The following is an 18,683-nucleotide window of genomic DNA, read 5'->3' on the forward strand; positions in this document are numbered from 1 at the left end:
AGTCTCATCTTGATTTGATGCTTTTGGAACACATTAGTATATATAGGGTTGTTGAAGTATTTTTGGACTATGTATACTGGGCACAAATCAGCACAGCTTACTCATTCCAGACATGCAAAGTCTTAGGTAATAATATTAAAGAAAAAATACAAATGTCATTATGGTAATGGCACTCAATAAATAATTTCTGTGACCATTTTAAAAACTTGGGACCCTAAGGCGTCTCACTCAAATTAGTAGATGAGTCTATGACAATGTTCTTACTTGAATTCTGTCTATACTATCCACAATGTTTACTCTTAACAGAGCATCCAGCCACCAGAAAGCTTTTGGGTCCACGTGAAATGTAAAGTAATTATTTACCTAGTTGATGGGCACATTTTTCAGGGAGAATTTGGAGGTATTCAGTTCTGCATGAATGGCCTCACTTCTGCCATCATGCAGGTAGTTTCCCAAATGTACTTACCACTTGGTATTGTTTGGCCGTGGATCTTGTCAGCCCAGCCTGCGCAGTACTTTAATATTTTTATGCTGACTTCTAAATCCATTGTGTATGCATGAGGAAATACTTTCCCAGCATTCATTGATTCCATTGTCTGAAAAATAGCTAGTAATATCAAAGTCTAAACATCCAACAATAGAAATTACATCAAGGATATATAGTCAATGATTTCAGTAATTATGTACTAGAATTTTAGAAATATAAGGATTTTTGAATCAGATATTCCTTTGAAAACAACTTAAGAAAGAATTAAATGACTTGCTTGTGGTCACGTAACAAGATCTTGATGAGCGAGGTAGTGATATTCTGATTGCCTGATCCCACTAATCTTTCTGGTCGATTCTAAGTACCTCTGGCTAAGCATGTCTAAAAGCCAGTTACATAAGTACATAGCTGTGAAAATGATTCTTAGTCTCCACATCCTATCAGAGTTCCAACAAGTTTGCACTTGTCATCTGATTGTAACAACAATTCAAGCTCTGCATCTATGTACAATGTCACTATCACCATCCTATTCCTCTCATGTATAAAAAGGTCTGCTCATACAATTGTGATATCCATACCTGTGTGTTCACACAATTGCAGTACCTCCATAGCAGAGAATTTAACTATTAAGCCCTTGTTTGGGAAATATTGTCATAAGTATTTCATTAATTCCTCCTCTCAGAGCTCAATGACCACCATGGAAGGGAAGGCAGGAAAAGTATAAGAGCCAGAGTTAGATGGAGCACACCAGGAGGACAAGGCCCTCTAAAACAGCTAAAACCTCTAAAAAAGGTACACATGATCTCACAGAGACTGAAGAGAAAGCATGGGGCCTGTATGGATCTGCACAAAGTCCTCTGAAGATATAGTAAAGCTTTGAGCTTCTCATTTTATGGGATCCCCTGACTGTGAGAACAAGTGAGTCTCTGATTCTTCATGCCTGCTCTTGGGGCTCCTTTCCTTCTGTTTGTCTTCTGTGTTCAACTTCAATATGATGGTTTTTTCATTACTTAATGATATTTTTTTTCATGTTTGGTTGTTATCTCTTAGAAGCCTGTCCTTTTCTAATGAGAGACTGCAAGCAGTGGATCCACATATTGGGGAGCAAAAGAGGGAGGGGAAATAAAATCAGAATATATTGTATGAGGAAAGAATCTATTTTAATAAAAGGAAAAATAAAAGATTATGAAGTTCCACATTTTCTTATCTTAGCAGTATCTTCTCCTCTCCCTTTTATGCAGACTTTAAAGGATGTTTTGATATCATACAACCCATTGGGTGTCACCTGGCAAGATGCACAGGTTTGATATTGTCCACTATCTTAAATTAACGCAAATGTTACTTCATATTTATTCTTCTATCCCTATTGTTCTCAAGCTGACAGAGGAAGTTACGACTTTTCACTCTGCAATTAAGACAAATGAAAAGAAATAAGCTTTGGGAAATGCCAATTATTTTCAATAGAATATTTCCTCTACTACAGAGCTTTGAAATATATTTTGGCATGTTTTGAACAATGCAGAATCCTAAAAGAATAAGTGATTTTTAATAATTGATGAATTGCTAATATTTTAATAAAATTAAGGCTTGAATCTTATTGCTTCCTAAGATTCTAACACTAATAATATTTACTCTGAATTGTAAGCTGTGTAACAGTTTGTTTTCATTTGACTTTACTAAAATTCAAAGCTGAAAAGATTAGGAACTATACCCTCCACCCTTATTTTGTACTGACTTACGTAACTATTGAAAGTAAAAAAAAAAAAATAGGTCCTGAGTGCATAAAAAGATTTCATGAGTATAGCAAAGCTGGGTTCTGGGCTCTGAGAAGTTCTAGAAAAAAGGCAGGAGCAAGTTTGTCAGTCTGGCTCTCAATCAAACTGACCATCCAGTTGGAACTATGAATGCTCCCAGGAGCTTCCCCACTGTCTCCCTTTGGTGTAAGTTAGTACTCACAGCCAGCAGTAGACGGTCTCTTTCCATTAAGTCAGCCAGCTTGTCCAGCAGCCGCCCCCTCTCTGAAGCATCCATGGTGCGCCATGTGGAGCCAATCTGAAAAGCCTGCCGTGCAGCCTTCACGGCTTTGTCCACATCTGCCTGGAAGTCACAGAACATTCAGTACAACTCCCTTGCCTGGATCTTAAAAATTGATGGATGGCTAAGACGGCAATGCATGGCCTCTGAACAAACTCTTCAGCCTGATTGAAAAAGTTTCTACTGAACCCAGGTAGAGAGTTGTTTTCCTGATGGAACTAACATCAGTATCAGAGCAAAATGTTCCATAGAAGCTAAATGTTCAAGGCCTCAATGTTAAAGCATCGATAATATGACTTTTTGTTACCTTATATGTACAGACTCTTAGTCTTCTTTTTTAGTGTCATTTTATTCTCAAGGAGAAGGCATTATTCGCTGAGTTAGATGTAGTGTTACAATTGTTTGTGCTGGAGAACATTTGTTTAATGATACAAAGATTTACTGCATTCTTCTACGTTGCATTTGTTTAACTCTGTGAAGCTGTTACTTTGCCTGTCTAAAACACCTGATTGGTCTAACAAAGAGCTGAATGGTGCATAGCAGGGAAGGAGAAAGGATAGGCAGGACTTGCAGGCAGAGACAATAAAAAGGAGGAGAAATCTCAGGGGAAAGGTCAAGGAATGAGAAAAGGAGCAGAGGAGGATGCAAGGGGCCAGCCATCCAGCTACACAGCAAGCCAAGGAGTAAGAAGTTAAGGAAGGCCCATAGGATAAAGATAAAAGCTCAGAGGCAAAAACAGAGCAGCAATAATTTAAGTTAAGGAAAACTGGCTAGAAACAAATTGAGTTAAGACCAGAAAGAATAAGTCTCTGTATATTTATTTGGGAACTGGGTGATGGGCCCCACAAAGAACCAAAGAGCCAGGAGCCAAAGAGGTATTAAATTTTTTTGAAAAAACTACAGACAGGCACCTAAAATATGTTATTATTACTAAATACTATCAAAACTCCATGCCCCATACTAAATGCTAATGTTAACCCTTAAGAAAAGAGACAAGCATTTAAAAATTAATACTTCTTTATGCTACAGGAGCCTCAGAACATCAACATTTTGAACCCCGCCTCCCTGTTCTAGATTCCCAGGTAACATTAGAAATGCTAACAACAGATCTATAGCCTGTTGGTTTTTTTTTTAATTTTTTGTTTCTTGGTCTCTTGATATTTTACTTTTTTAAGTTCTTGTGTATTATAGCTGTTTATTCTCTACCAGATGTATACAAGGCAATTTCTTATGCCAAGGACAACAGAACATTTACCCAACTGCCTGAGTAGCCACGTTTTCATGTCTTTCACTGAACTTTCAGTGGGCTTAGAGCTTAGAACAGTGAGAAACAAAGACTTCTGGTGTGAACTAGACCTGCAGATGTTGGAAAACTCACCTTGTCCCCTTCTTCCACATGACAGATGACCTCCTCAGTTGCTGGGTTAATAACAGGAAATTTCTTTCCACTCACTGAGTCATGCCATTCATTGTTGATGAAGATCTGAGGAGATGCAGCAAAGGGAGACAAAAAGCATTTAAATATTCACTTCGGTGAAGGGTTTGATAAACTAGAGTTGAGGCATTTAGTGTTGCCCAAATATTATGGGGCTTTTTCTATCTAAGAAATGCTTAGATGTGTGTCATTTAACACCAAAAAAGGAAAAAAAACTAGAGGTTAGACAACTGGGAATTTAGGTGTGTGTTACTAGGGACATAGTAACTAGGAGAGGCACCCGTAGATCCCTTGACGTGTTCTGAACTTGAGTTTTATTAAGAAATTGTTTTTATGTGCATTTGACTCCATTTTTTCTTCTGTATAAAATAAAATCTTAGCCTTGTAATAGGGCTATTGTGTGAAAGCTAACAGAAGCCTTGTGGCTTATCCTTGTGCACAAAAATATTACTAGCTACTGACACGTTTGTGAGCTTGGAAAGTACTGTCCCTTGCTAACTTAAATTCGTTAAAGATTGTGCATTTTTTATTTACCCATATGTGTTTTTCCTTGTGAGTTTCATATACATGAAGGAGCAGGAGGACAGAGAACCTTGGCTGCCTTGGAACTGGAAAGTGGTTAAGGTGTGTGAAATAAGAAAGGAGAAATAAGAGCCCAATCCCAGGAAACAAAATCCTTCACTCCTGAGATCCTTGGAGAACACTCGGAACTTCTCTCTGATCATGTCTCTGTCAGACAAGACATGACTGTGCAAGACAGACTGACTGAAAATTAGGAGAAAATGAGAGGAAAATGGTACGGTGGGAAACAGATCTGGGAAAAGTCAGGCAAACCTATTCTAGAAGTTAAAAACTATTCAGAAAAAAATACACCAGGGCTAATATAGCTATGAACCAGTTCTTGCCTCAAGTGCTTCTTTACCAATCAAATGCTCTGGCTGTTATACCCCCTGAGGAAATGGGGCTTCTCCTCATCCTTTATCAATGGTAAGAAGGCAGAGGCAGATGGAGGCAACTGACCAGTGGCCCTGTCATGTTCAAATGAGCTCCTGGTGCTGAAGCTCTGTAGCAGGAATGGAGGGCACATGGAGCGTTTTCTCACTGCTCCTAAAGCGTTACAGACAGAAAGTTGATGGGTGCATTTGGATTTATAAAGTTATAAAGACTTCCAATACAAATGGTCTGTATTTTCTTTTGAAAAGAAAAAATAATTCTTAAACACTGAACTCTGTTTTACCTACTCCCGTCAAAGAGGAACTGAACTACGAGATGAGACCTGGATAGGAGAGGCAATGATTCAGCGATGGCTTGTTTTGTGTGCAGAAAACAAAACAAAACAAAAAAAAAACATTCTGAAAGTTAAGATTATCTGATTTTCTGACTACACCTGTTTTTCTATCACTTTTTGTTATTAATCTGCTTTTTCGTTCCTTTCCTTATGCACTAAACATTGTTAGAGTAGGAAAAAAAAAATCTCCTGGTCGAGAATAGAATCTCAGACCTGGGTGGAGACTTAACATTAGAGTTGGACTGGTTCAATCACTTTGGACAGTAGACCACTCCTAGGAAGCTGGGATCCCCTTAACCCAAAACAAAGAGATAAGGAGAATAATGAGTCCTTTAATGAAATACTGTACTTTTTCTTCCTAGAAAACCCAGTCCTAATGCATAAGTTTGGACCAAAGCACTGTAGGATGATAAATCTGATCGCTCTTCTGAATTATTTAGAAAAGATTAAATAAATTTCCCTTTTCCTCTTTCTATATCTCTTCTGAGAATGATTTTCTTAACAGTTTGATCTTTTCTCCCAACAGTTTGAACTTCCTTATTCCTTCCCCCAGAACTTCCCTGCCCACGATGTGTCTCTTTGTTGGCCCTGTGCTTCACTTCAGTCAATGTCTGAATGATGAGAATGCTCCCTTCCCCCTCCAGTCTCCTACTCTGAGCAGCTGCTGAGGTTTCACATCTGGTTTACGCTAGGGTTTTCCTTCTAAGCTCCAATAATAGTCCTCCAAATTCCATTTGATTCTATTCATAAATTATTCCATCAATGAATCTGAGAACCCCAAAAATAACCCTGAATTTCCCTGACATCAATACCATATACCTCTTACAATAATAAAGAAAAAAAACTAAAACAGTGAGATATATAATACAAAAATTGAGACACTGGTCAGACAAAGCAAATTGACAAATATTTCTCACCCTTGCCTTTCTGGTTTGCAACTAGGAACTTATTTAACAGTCATTATTTCAACCCCTCTTTAGAGTGAAAATCAAATATAATTCTCCAGGGGATGCAGTAAAGGAACATGCAGAGGGATAGAGAAAGTTCCGCAATGAGATTTAATTGCATACATAGCTGGTGTCTTCCCAAGGGTGACAATGCTGTAACCAGCACATCAAATAATATAATGCTTAATAAATAGACCAAACTTACATAGAAAATCAAAATTCACTCAATGGTGTTGCTTATTATTAAGTAGAAAAGTGTTCGAACATCAAATAAATGTGTTCTTGACACTTAAATACTTAGTCTCTCCATTCTCCCTAGGATGTCTTTATGAATGATGTGCAGTGAAGAAGTTTCAGTCTGGAAACATCGCTCTATATTAAGGGATTACTGGTCCTATCTGCATTTGTACATGGTACTTTTAGGAATAGCTTATTTTTCTAGTACTTTCATCTCATTTTTAATTAGTAAGTGTTAAATGAAATAACACAGAGAAAAGACAGCTCACTTTAAAACTTCCTTGAGATAGACTAACACACACACACACAAACACAATCTTAGGAAATTTTATAAAAGACAAAAGAAAGAAAGGAGAGGGGCTTTCAAAATACTTTTCCATTTGAATTCATACAAATTAAACTTTTCTTAGTGATTAAACTGTAACTATATAAACAGTGTGGATAGTTCCCATCTTCTTGGAATTCCTGATTTGTAGATTGTGACAGGTATTTCTTCCAAATGAGAAGAGGGTCAAAGTCTATAAAGTGTACACACTTTGACACCTGTGAGCTGTTGGAGAGTGTGCATACATCCTAGTTCGTATATTCTCCTTTGTCAAAACCTACACTGAAAGCATTTTCTGTCCAAGAAAGCCTGGTGAAATCATGCCTCAGGGCATGTCTAGCTGCTCATGGACCATGGCCTAGGTCCACTCCTCTCTACAGACCAGAGCCTAAGCAAAGAGTCCTTAAACCAGGCAGCTCCCTCACTTCAGGTGCTTGGGAAAATGCAAAAGGCTTCAGGGATTCGAAAGCAACCACATTTGCTCACAAAGAAAACACAGATAAGAGAAGACATCAGGTCTGCTCACTAACTTTAACACTCTCTAATTCCCTTGTTTGGTTCAGAACCCAGCATGGTTTTCCCCAAAGTCGAATAATTCGTCTCTCCCTTTTTTTCTGCATCAGGCCATAACACAGCTAATTTTAAGTGACTTTCCCAAAGACTTGATTGTGTGTGTGTGTGTGTGTGTGTGTGTGTGTGTGTGTGTGTGTGTGTGAGAGAGAGAGAGAGAGAGAGAGAGAGAGAGAGAGAGAGAGAGAGAGAGAGAGAGAGAGAGAGAGAGAGTTCTTAATTTTGGAATCCTAAGACATGTAACAGAAGTAGGCATGAAACTGCTCAGTAGGTAATATGACGAAAGTCCCTCAGGACGAGCCCAGCCTAATCATCTGCCCTCCCCCGCTGAAGATTTCCAAGCCTGGGTCAGATTCCTGCTCTTGTGTCTCTAAATATTTAGCAGTTAACAATGGAATGTTTTTTTCCTACAACAGCAAGCCTGCTTGGAGAAATAATCAACTACTATTTCTATCTCAAAATAAGAAAAATAATTCAGTTCCATTTGGGGGTTTTGGCAGTAGCCACCATCTAAGATCCAGGGTTAAGTCCTCCAACCTTAACACTGTCAGCAAACATAAAGCCATATTTTCCGGTTCCACTCTGCTATTTTGAGAGATAGAGCCAGAGAGAACTTCCCATGTGCCTGGCTCCTTCCAGTAAGTTCCTCTGTTTGTCTCCCCATAAGTGCTCACTGCACAGGGTTAATAGACCTGCTGCTCACTCTGGTTTGCTGCCTCTGGCACAGTATCACTCACATAGAGCACAACCCTTTTCCCTAGGATGTGTGTCTTATGAGAAGCTGTCTGAAATGGCTTAGAATTCACCACTGAATCAGGCCACTCACTTTGCAAGTTTTTTGTCTTTGTGTCTGCAAAGAAGCCCCAATCGACCTTGCTTTAACCAGGACCCCTGGGAAAGCCCCACCTGCAAGTGTCTTTCTTACCTTGGTATACTGAATCTTCAAGTTGCCCAGCGGGGCAGGAATTTCAGGTTATGCAGGGGAAGACATTGCTGGTTTGGCTCCTGGAACACAGGTGACAGGCTCAGCAATTTGTTTCTGATAGGGCACTTGCTCCTTTTTAGACTCTGCATGCACTAAGGGTCATTTGCATATTAGGATATGATTGGATGGGCAGACTCAGTGCAGGGCAGAAAGAACACTACTCTCTTCTAACACCTAAGGCTGGCAGGGAGCCTTTGCCTTTAAATGTGAATCCTTAAGGAACCTGCTCCTCGGCCCTGAAGTTCCATCTGGAGACTGCTCACTATTTACAGATGAATTAGTTTACCTGCCTGTGCTGAAAGAGTACTTGCGACCAGCTGCTCTGGACACTCAAAGCCAGTTATCATTTTCTGGGTTTTTCATGACTTTTTAGGTTATCATGTAACTTTCCTTTCCCTGATAGACTGGGAAACAGGGAATTCGTGAAGTAAAGAAGAAAAGGTTCTGTTGTCAATAGCAGCTGGGGGAGAGATATACAATATTATTTAAAGATGTATTAAAATTGGTTTCGCTGTGGAACATTTTTTTATTTTATTGGATTTTTTTAAAAAGTACCAAATCCAAGTTCCCACTCCCTCTCTTTCTCCCATCCCCTCCACATACCCTCTCACCCCACCCCCATCCAATCCTCAGAGAGGGTAAGGCACATTGCTTTGAGGAAGGTCCAAGGCCCTCCCTACTATATCTAGGCTGAGCAGGTATCCATCCAAAGAGAACGGGATTCGAAAAAGCCAGTCCATGCAGTAGGGATCAATCCTAGTGACACTGCTAGTGGCCCCTCAGTCTGTCCCAGCCACATAACTCTCAGCCACATTCAGAGGGACTAGTCTGATCCTATGCTTGTCGCTTCCCAGTCCGGTTGGAGTTGGTGAGCTCCCATTAGCTCAGGTAGACTGTTCTAGAGGGTGATCATGGTCTTGACTTCTTTGTTCATGTTCTCATTCCTTCTACTCTTCATCTGAACTTTGGGAGCTCAATGCAGTGCTCTAACTCCCTGTCTCAATTCTAATTCCAATTCCCTGTTACACACTCTGTTCCAGTTCATTCTTGTTCTAATTACTCTGCATTCTTTTTTCTTCTTCATTTTTCTACATTTTTATCCTTCTACATTCATTTCTCTTCAATCTTACTTCTTCTCCATTACAAACTCATATATATATTCATTAACAACTTGTTAGTAATGAAAAAAATACAAGGAAAATTCTCAGGGACACAGGCATTTTGTGAAGATATGTAGCAAAATTTATCAACTAGTTTGTAGCTAACCATCCCAGCAGCTGCGGGGAGGTTCCTGCCGTATCTTAAAGGGGCCTCTACAAAAGTTACAAAGGGAGAAAACTAAACCATTGAGAGAACTAAGGAAGAGGCAAAGAACATGTGCATTATTCTATATTTCTTAAGTGTGATTAATAATATCTGGACATGGTTAGTAAATTAACAGCCTTTATTATCACCTGAATCCCAGGACCTAATCAAAAGCAATTACTCTATTGCATCAAAAGCTAGTACAAAGAGTTAATTGCTATTTTGAATCAAAGCAGGAAGGTGTCAGTGAAGGAAACTTAGGTTAACATAGGTGCTATTGATCTCTTGAAGGACTATGATATAACAAGGACAGACACCTACAATATCAACCTAATTTAGCATAAATCTTTGAAGGGCTTAGATCTAGCAAGGTTAGATAGATACCTGCAATTCTGCTCTGTGAAAGTTCCTCTGTGATCACCCCACAAGGACTTCTGATTTACCAAATCATACTGTTGATGAGTTATAGAAAACAGGCTTCCATGTTTTTGTTTTTGTTTTTCATCTGTTTGTTTTTCATTGCAGTATGGGACAAAAGGTTTGACTGTCTTATTTTAGTCACCAGAATTGCATACTTTGGGAAAAAAAGTCATCCTAATAACAAAACACAGGAAAATTGTGCCCAACATATGAGGCATACACTGCTTAAGAGTCCCAAAGCTGAGTTAGAAGGGGAATATATTATCTTATCACAGAAGAGAATTTATAGCTAGCTACTCAAAAGGCAGCATTTTTCACAGGTCATCCCTGTGTGAATTTATCGTCCATCAGATGTGTAAATGTCTGGTGGGTTGGCCTTCTAAATGTCAGTTGATCTACTGTGTAACCTGGTGGATCTCATGATTTTATGTTGTGTTTGTTTAACTCTGTGAAGTTGTGTTACTTTGCCTCTCTAAAACACCTGATTGGCCTAATAAAGATGAACAGCCAATAGCAAGGCAGAAGAAAGGATAGGTGGGGCTGACAGGAAGAGAGAGATAATAGGAGAAATCTGGGAGGGAGATTGAGAACCAAGAGAAGGAGGAGGAGGTTATCAGGGTTCAGCCATTCAGCTACACAGCAAGCCACAAAATAAGAAGTAAAGAAAGGTGAAAACAGAGAAAAATAAAAGCCCAGAGGCCAAAGGTAGATGGGATCATTTAAGTTAAGAAAAACTGACTAGAAATAAACCAAGCTATTGCTGTGCATTCATAAAAAACAACAAGTCTCCATGTGATTTATTTGGGAGCTGGGTGGCAGTGCTCCAAAAGACATGAGTAAAAAACAACCAACTACAGAAGACCATAAATCTTCAGGCCAAAGCTGGCAGAAGATACTATGTCCCAGGTTAGAATGCTGCTGGGGAGAAAGGTCCTTTCTCTAGACTGTCTTTGGCCACCTTTAAAAATTCAGACAATCAGGTCTATTTCCACTCTGAGTAAAATCAGATCCTCAGACTATCTTTGCTTTTTCAGTGGAAAGAGAAAATTGTGGATGCCTTTTAGTCAGAGGACACAGTCACTCATAGATCCTCAAAGAGCATTACACTACTTGAAAAGCAAAAATCTTTGAAAGTGAAAGGAATGTCAGATTTTGGAAGGATTTGCACTTGTGAATAATTACTCTAGGACAGCAGTTCTCAACCTGCGGGTAACCACCCTCTGGGAGTTGAGGGGTCATGTATCAGATATCATGCATATCAGATATTTATATTACAGTTCATAAAAGTAGCAAAATTACAGTAATGAAGTAGCAATGAAATAATTTTATGACTGGGGGGGGGGGTCTCCACAACATGAGGAACTGTATTAAAGGGCGCAGCATTAGGAAGATTGAGAACCACTGAGTTCCACTAAGTCTAGGTGGTGTACCAAGAAAGACTGTAATTATCACTCCCTAATAGTTTGAATCCTGAATGTTTTAAGCCTCGAACTTTGTAAATGATCATTTTGACCTTCAGTGTTTTCATTTTGAACACAATGCTACTCTGTGTAGATGCTCTAGCACAAGATATGGAAGGAACTAGATAACATTCTTTGGATGCTCTGGTTATTAAGAATGAACAATGGCAACCTTTTTGTAGTAAAGTTGCCATCTCCCATTCATGGGGACTTAGCTAGGACAGGAAGAGGAGCTTGGGAACCTGATTACCTTTTCTTCTTAACCTGAGCTTCTCATTTGCTAAACACAGAAAGGAATACAGCTTATGATCATAGACCACACAGGATAAGGATGAAATATCATTCCAGGCAAAGCATCCCTCTCTATTATTCCTCCTTTTCATTTCTACCTTGATAACTCTAAGATGATCCCCACATAGGCTTGTAGTAGGAAGGCTGCTTGTCTGTTCCTGGTTGATCAGCCCCGAAATAACCACACAAAACTGTGTTAACTAAATCACTGCTTGGCTTATTAGCTTTTGTATACATTTAGCTCACTCTTATCTCTTAAATTCATCCATTTTTAATATTTTATATTTTACCACTAGGCTCTTGGCCTACTTGCAAGGTTCCAGCTGGTGCCTTGCATCTTTCTCCTCTGGAGGCTCCATGGAATCTCTCTGACTCTGACTTCTTTCTCCCAGCATTCAGTTTAGTTTTTCCTGCCTACCTCTATCCTGCCCTGAGAGGCCCAAGACATATTCTTTATTCATTAACCAATAAAAGTAACACATATAAAGGACTTCCCACATCATAGGAAAGATCAGCTTGGCATCTCCACATAAGTAGGTACACACACGGAAATTATGTTGAACCTTTTATTCGTCTGAGCAGAGAATGGCACCTTTCTTATGGAACAAGTAGTAAATTTTTTCATCTTTCTCAGACATGTCAATTCTATTGTAACTTAGTCTATGCTCATAAAAAGGAAGACTAGACAACACATGAATAAATGAGTGATTATATTTTTATATAGAATTTTATTTTTTAAAAAAGAAACAAACTATCTTGTTTCATTATACATACCAATCCAAGTTCCCACTTCCTCCCCTCCTCTGACTCCCTCCAGACACCCTCCCACGCCACCCCCATCCAACCCTCAGAGAAGTTAAGGCACATTGGGGAAGGACCAAGGATCTCCCTACTATATCTAGGCTGAGCAAGATATCCATCCAAAGAAAATAGGTTCCCAAAAAGCCAGTACATGGAGTATGGATAAATCCTAGTGCCACTGCCAGTGGTCCCTCAGTCTGCCCCAGCCATGCAACTGTCAACCACATTCAGAGGGAATAGTTTTGTCCTATGCTTGTTCCTTCCCAGTCTGACTGGAGTTGCTGAGCTCCCATTAGCTCCGGTAGACTGTTTCAGTGGGTGTACCCACCATGGTCTTGACTTCTTTATTCGTGTTCTCATTCTTCCCACTCTTCAACTAGACTTTGGAGCTCAATCCAGTGCTCTGGAGCAGGTCTGTGCCTCTGTTTCCATCAGTTGCTGGATGAAGGTTCTATGGTAATATTGAAGATATTAACCAGCTTATGCAGGAGAAGATGGGGAGTAAGGGGAACACCCATCCATTGCTGGTGGGAATGCAAACTTGTAAAACCACTTTGAAAACAGTATGGTGGTTTCTCAGAAAATTGGGAATCAACCTACCCCAGGATCCAACAATACCATTCTTGGGCATATACCCAAAAGATGCTCGCTTAATCATATTACAAAGACATTTGTTGAACTATGTTCATAGCAGCATTATATGTAATAGAAAGAACCTGAAAACAACCTAGATGCCCCTCAACAGAAGAATGGATAAAGAAAATGTGTTACATTTACATGTTAGAGGTTAAAAAAATGGTAAAAACAAAAAACAATGACATCTTGAATTTGCATGCAAATGCTTGGAATTAGAAAACACAATCCTGAGTGAGGTAACCCAATCCCAAAAAGATAAATATGGTATATACTCACTCATAAGTGGATACTAGCTATAAACAAAGAATATTGAGCCTATAGTTCAGAATCCTAGAGAAGCTAAGCAATAAGGTGAACCCTAAGAAAAATATAAATAGATCCACCTGGAAAGTCGGAATAGACAAGATCACATGACAAAATTGGGAGCATGGGAATGAAGGAAAAGGCAGAGTAGAAAGGAAATGGGAGGGGAGAAGAGAAGGGGTGAGGAGAACTTGAGGGAATGGGATAGTCGAGATGGAGAAAAGACAGAGATGAGAGCAAGAAAGAGATAGTTAATTGAGAGAGTCATGATAGGGTTATCAGGAAACCTGGCTCTGGAAATTCCCAAGAATCCATAAGGATGACCTCAGCTAAGCAATAGAGCAAAGGGGGGCGAAACTTGACTTGCCCTGTAGTCAGAGTGATTATGTTTTTAAGATAGTTGTATTTTGGGGAAAATAGGAGACATATCAGGCCTGGAGAACAGAACGTTCTTCTAGATTCTCAGACAGTACGTTTTGGTTGTCCTTGAGTACCCTGTGCCTCTCATTTGAATTAAGATAGAAACTTCTGCTCCTCTAATCTCTTGCTCCCTTTTCATTTTGGAAACATGTTTTTTTTCCTTTACAAATGCCCTTTGAGTTAAATGCGCAATTGCACAACAGCTATTACATAACATGCAGACTAGGGCTCTGAACAATGCCCAAACAGCTGCATTTTGCAAGGGTCACAGTTGGTTGTGGATCCAAAACTTGTTTATTTGATGTCGAGAAGGTAAAACCACAGGTTGTTAAACATTCTTGGCATTCCCACTTACTCTCTGAGTAGGTAGTGAATCACTGTCTTTCACTAGATATCTATGTAGTAATGTACTCCTTAAACCGAGAATCGCAGCTTGTAGTCAGAAAAGACTTGGAGGCAGCTACCAATGACAGTCTATTAATTTTCAACAAGTTCTTACTAACCATTATGTGTGCTTTTCTAAACTTTGGCTTCCTTTGCCAGGATGTTTTTTTCTGCTCAGTACTGGACTATGGCAGGAATTTCCAATGTAACTGTTGCCAAGCCCAGAATTTACTTCATACAAAAGTTTATTTCTAGGGATGATTACAAAAGTCAAAGACTTTTTCTTTCATTTTTGCCCTTAAAGAGGAAAAATAAAGTTTTAGTAAAATGATGGGAACTGGGTAGGCCTCCTCATGACTAGACCCTGAGCTTTCATTTGATGAAAGAGCGGGTACCTTTTTTATTTTTTTTATTTATGTAATTTTTTTTTTGGCATTTTAAGATAAGGTATCTCTGTAGCTTTGGAGCCTGTTTTAGTACTAGCTCTTATAGACCAGGCTGGCCTCAAACTCAGAGATCTGCCTGCCTCTGCCTCCTGAGTGCGGGAATTAAAGGCGTGCGCCACCACCGCCCTGTGCAAGCTGGTACTTTTTAAACATGGGGACCTTGCAAATAATATTTAATCACTTCCTTCTCAGTGATAAGCTAAATTTCATGCTCATACACACATACATATAAAGAAATACAGGGTTATATTTAAGTGATGGCTTCCAACTCCTGTACCAAGAAATGTACAGACCATGACTTCTGCCATCACTGAAACCAGCTCGACAGGCACACATCAATACACAGTTCCGTTGAACAAGCAATTTTTTTTTAAAGAGAAATAGACTTTATTTAAAAAAATCATTAATAATTAAAGATTATAAATTTGTTATAAGTATTAGTTCATATTAGATACATTATTTTGTCTGAGTATGAATGTTTAAGTGGACTCTTGTTTAAATGCATTTAATACATTTTTCCATGTGATTGTTCTTTATCAAATAACCCCCATTTCATATTATGCAGTTCCTAATTAGCAGAAAAGTAAGAGAACTGTATCCAAATTGGGCTTAGACCACTGAATCATATTTAGAGTTCTGTAATCATATTTTTGACATTATGCAGAAAAAGAAAAGGTAAGCTGCCCTCTCTCAGCATGGCGTCTTAATCAGGCCTCATCATGTTTGATTGTGGTGTGCTCTTTGGTTTCAGAATACAAATAGTCAAGGTATTCTATTTAATTCACTTTGCACTTACACAGCAAGGCTAACTTGGTGAGTTAGTTGAAGAAGGAACAATATACATTTGTAGCTTTAAACAGTGTGTGTAAAAAAATGTTGGCTAGAAATGTACATATATGTTATATTTACAGACACTTGTGAAACAGGCCCAGGCTTTATGCTTATTCAGAAAGTACTCTAATCCTGGCTATCTGTAATACCTGTTAGTTTTATATGTATATTAAGATTACATGCAACACACTGTATCCAACTAATGAGTCTAACACTGGTACTTGCCTGAAATTTTTTCCAACAAGCAATTTTTTTATGAAAGCAAAGTTCTTCCTTACATAGGTAGTTGAACATTCTACTAATACGAATAATAAATTAAAATAAAATTAGGCACAAAACATAACTGAATAGTGGAATGAACTCTTCTGCAGTGGGCTAAATGTTTACTTCCTCTCAAAGTGCACGTGCTAAAGTCATAACCTTCAGTGTGCTGCTGTGAGAAGTGGGATTTATGGGATAAAAATGGATCATGAAGGGGAAGACCTTATCAGTGAGATTAATGACTTCATAAGAAAGAACCCAGAAAAATGACTTTATAAGAAAGAACCCAGAAAAAGCCTCTTGGTGATTTTCTTTTTTCTAGTCCCGGCCTGATTGCTTTGAATTTTTCCATCTCTCTTTCTTTTCTGGTACTATGGACTGGACCCAGAGCCTCAGACTTGTTGGGCAAGCATCCCAACACCTAACTATGTCACCAGCTTTTCCGGCTAATGTCTCCATTTTAAAATATTAGTTCATAAAAATAATCAAAGGCTTGTAAGTTAGGAGCACATATCACAATACATGTTTATCTATTTATGTGTTTGTTTGTTATATTCTCATGTTCTCTTGGTAGAGCAGAGAGTTCTGAGTTCCAGTGTTCCCTGCCTAGCTGAGTAGCTGGTTAAATGTGCTGGTTAAAGGGGTACAAGATAAATGAAAGTTCAAGTCTTTCAGTATCATTTTTAAATTTAAAAATTACTAACTGATTCAATAAACCATACATTTTTTTCAAACAAAAAAAGGGAAAATACTTCAAAGGATATGGTAAAGCTTTGGAAAATTTGTTTATAAATTAGAAAAGTATAAATCCATGTGTGCATAGAGAAGCCTGTTTTGTCTGCTGCAAAAGACATAAAGCCTTCCAAAGACAGTTAAGCAGGGGTATATGGGTACTCAGGTAGAAAACTATATCATTGAAGATAGATATGTGACAGTTGTCAGTTTGATTAGATCTAAAAATAAGAAACTTACTTCTGGGTCAGTCTTGCAGAATGTTTACTAGAAGAATTAACTGGAGCAAAGGGGAGAACATTCTTTGGAGTAGGAAACACATTTTGTAATCAAGAGATCTCTCTTGTTCAAATCTAATCTTTACAATATTTGCTTTATGTTTCTTATTTTTTATCTTATAAAGCTGTTCTTCTCAAAGTAGTATGTTGTCGTTTTTTGTTTGTTTGTTTGTTTGTTTGTTTTTATAATAGGCATTAGGTCCTTTAAATGTTCTGAGGAGGAGTTTATCCCATGTAGAACGTCTGTTCACATCTTTTAAACACATTATGATCCATTCAGAGGTTTATTTCTGTTTAAACCTGTTTTCATTGCATATCTGTAATCATTTTCTGACCAGCAATGGTTTTAAGATGGTTACCAGTTTGTTCACAGTGACCCTGGATGTTGACTCAACCTTTCTTGGCCTTCTAATATAGCAGAGGTACGTTTACTGCCAGCTCTGTGAGACAAGTTCACTACCTCAGCACCAGGGATTGGGATTCTATGTCACCATTAAGTAACTAGTAGCACACTATCATCATCCCCTTTAAGGGCAGGACCTCCCAAAAGCACCAGAGTTTGTGCTGCCAGCATGATCCAGGAAGCTGTCTCTCAAAGAAGTTGCACAGTTTTTGCTGCTAATGATGAGTCAGGAAGACTTATCCTAATGGAGTCATGCATCTGCTCACCACCAGCAAACAGAGCCTATCTGAAAAAATGTCACTACCAAGAAGTTACACATGGCTCCTGTTTTTGTGGTTCTAGAAGACGCCCCCACTTTTTTCTTAAGCTTTTGTAGTTCTTATGTGGATCCCATTGCCTCATGTTGGGTGCCATTTTGTAAACGGAGACTGCTCTTTTGTTCCTGGCTACCCAGACCCAACCAACAACACAAAAACTATATTAATTACAACACCGTTTGGCCTATTAGCTCAGGATACTTTTTTTTTTTTTTTTTTTTTTTGATTTTCTAGACAGGGTTTCTCCGTAGCTTTTGTTTGGTTCCTGTCCTGGAACTAGCTCTTGTAGACCAGGCTGGCCTCGAACTCACAGAGATTTACCTGCCTCTGCCTCCCGAGTGCTGAGATTAAAGGCATGCTCCACCACAGCCTGGCTTAGCTCAGGATTCTTATTAACTAATTCTTACATCATAAATTAACCCATTTATATTAATCTGTATCACCACACGGCCATGGCTTACCAGAAAGTTTACAGCAGCAGCATCTTTCTCCTTCTGTAGCTACATGGTATCCTCTTGACTCTGCCTACTCTCTGTCTATATCTCTGTTTGGATTTCCCACCTGGCTTTGCTCTGTTAAACCATTGGTCGAAACAGCTTTATCAGCCAATAAAAGAATACATAAAGAAGCACATTGCATATAAGTTTACCGCTAAGATGGTATGCTTGGCATGGCCTAAGGTTGAATCTCTAGATCATCTAAGGTAAAAGAGACATTAGTACAATTTTCAGGAATATACAAACATCGGTATGCTTAAACATAGTTATTAAAGAGAGTAAACCATAATTTAAAGTCTCAACAGTCTTACGTGCCATTGCTATCTAGTGAACAACTCTTTCAGGCCTCTGGAGTCAGGCATCCTACTGTACAGCAGTGAGTGTTATCCAAGACAGTGCCAGCACCTGGAGCATTATAGGAGGAAAGAAATTAGGAGAATATTGAAAGGCAGGATTAAATACCAATGACATGGGAATTGCAAGTTTTGCAAAGAGGTGTGTTGAGGTTTGGTGAATCAGGAATCTTAGGCAATAATGTGAGTGCTGACATCTTGGCTCATGTGATCATCTCCATCTTGGCACCATGTGTG

At 38.8% G+C, this 18,683-nt stretch overlaps 1 protein-coding gene across 1 annotated transcript in view; it reads right to left on the reverse strand.

The window, feature by feature from the left end:
* LOC142850308 (aldehyde dehydrogenase, cytosolic 1-like) overlaps positions 1-8,354 on the reverse strand; it is a 32,187-nt gene extending 23,833 nt beyond the window's left edge. Inside the window, exons 1-4 of the mRNA XM_075973666.1 lie at positions 8,249-8,354; positions 3,900-4,004; positions 2,444-2,584; positions 467-596 (exon numbers count right to left, since the gene is read on the reverse strand). Coding sequence (XP_075829781.1) covers positions 467-596; positions 2,444-2,518 — 205 coding nt within the window. The 5' untranslated portion in view covers positions 2,519-2,584; positions 3,900-4,004; positions 8,249-8,354. The remainder of the gene's footprint in view (positions 1-466; positions 597-2,443; positions 2,585-3,899; positions 4,005-8,248) is intronic.
* Positions 8,355-18,683: the final 10,329 nt, after the last annotated feature.

This window comes from Microtus pennsylvanicus, chromosome 5 (genome assembly GCF_037038515.1).
Source record: "Microtus pennsylvanicus isolate mMicPen1 chromosome 5, mMicPen1.hap1, whole genome shotgun sequence".
In the NCBI taxonomy this organism is placed as follows: Eukaryota; Metazoa; Chordata; class Mammalia; order Rodentia; family Cricetidae; genus Microtus; species Microtus pennsylvanicus.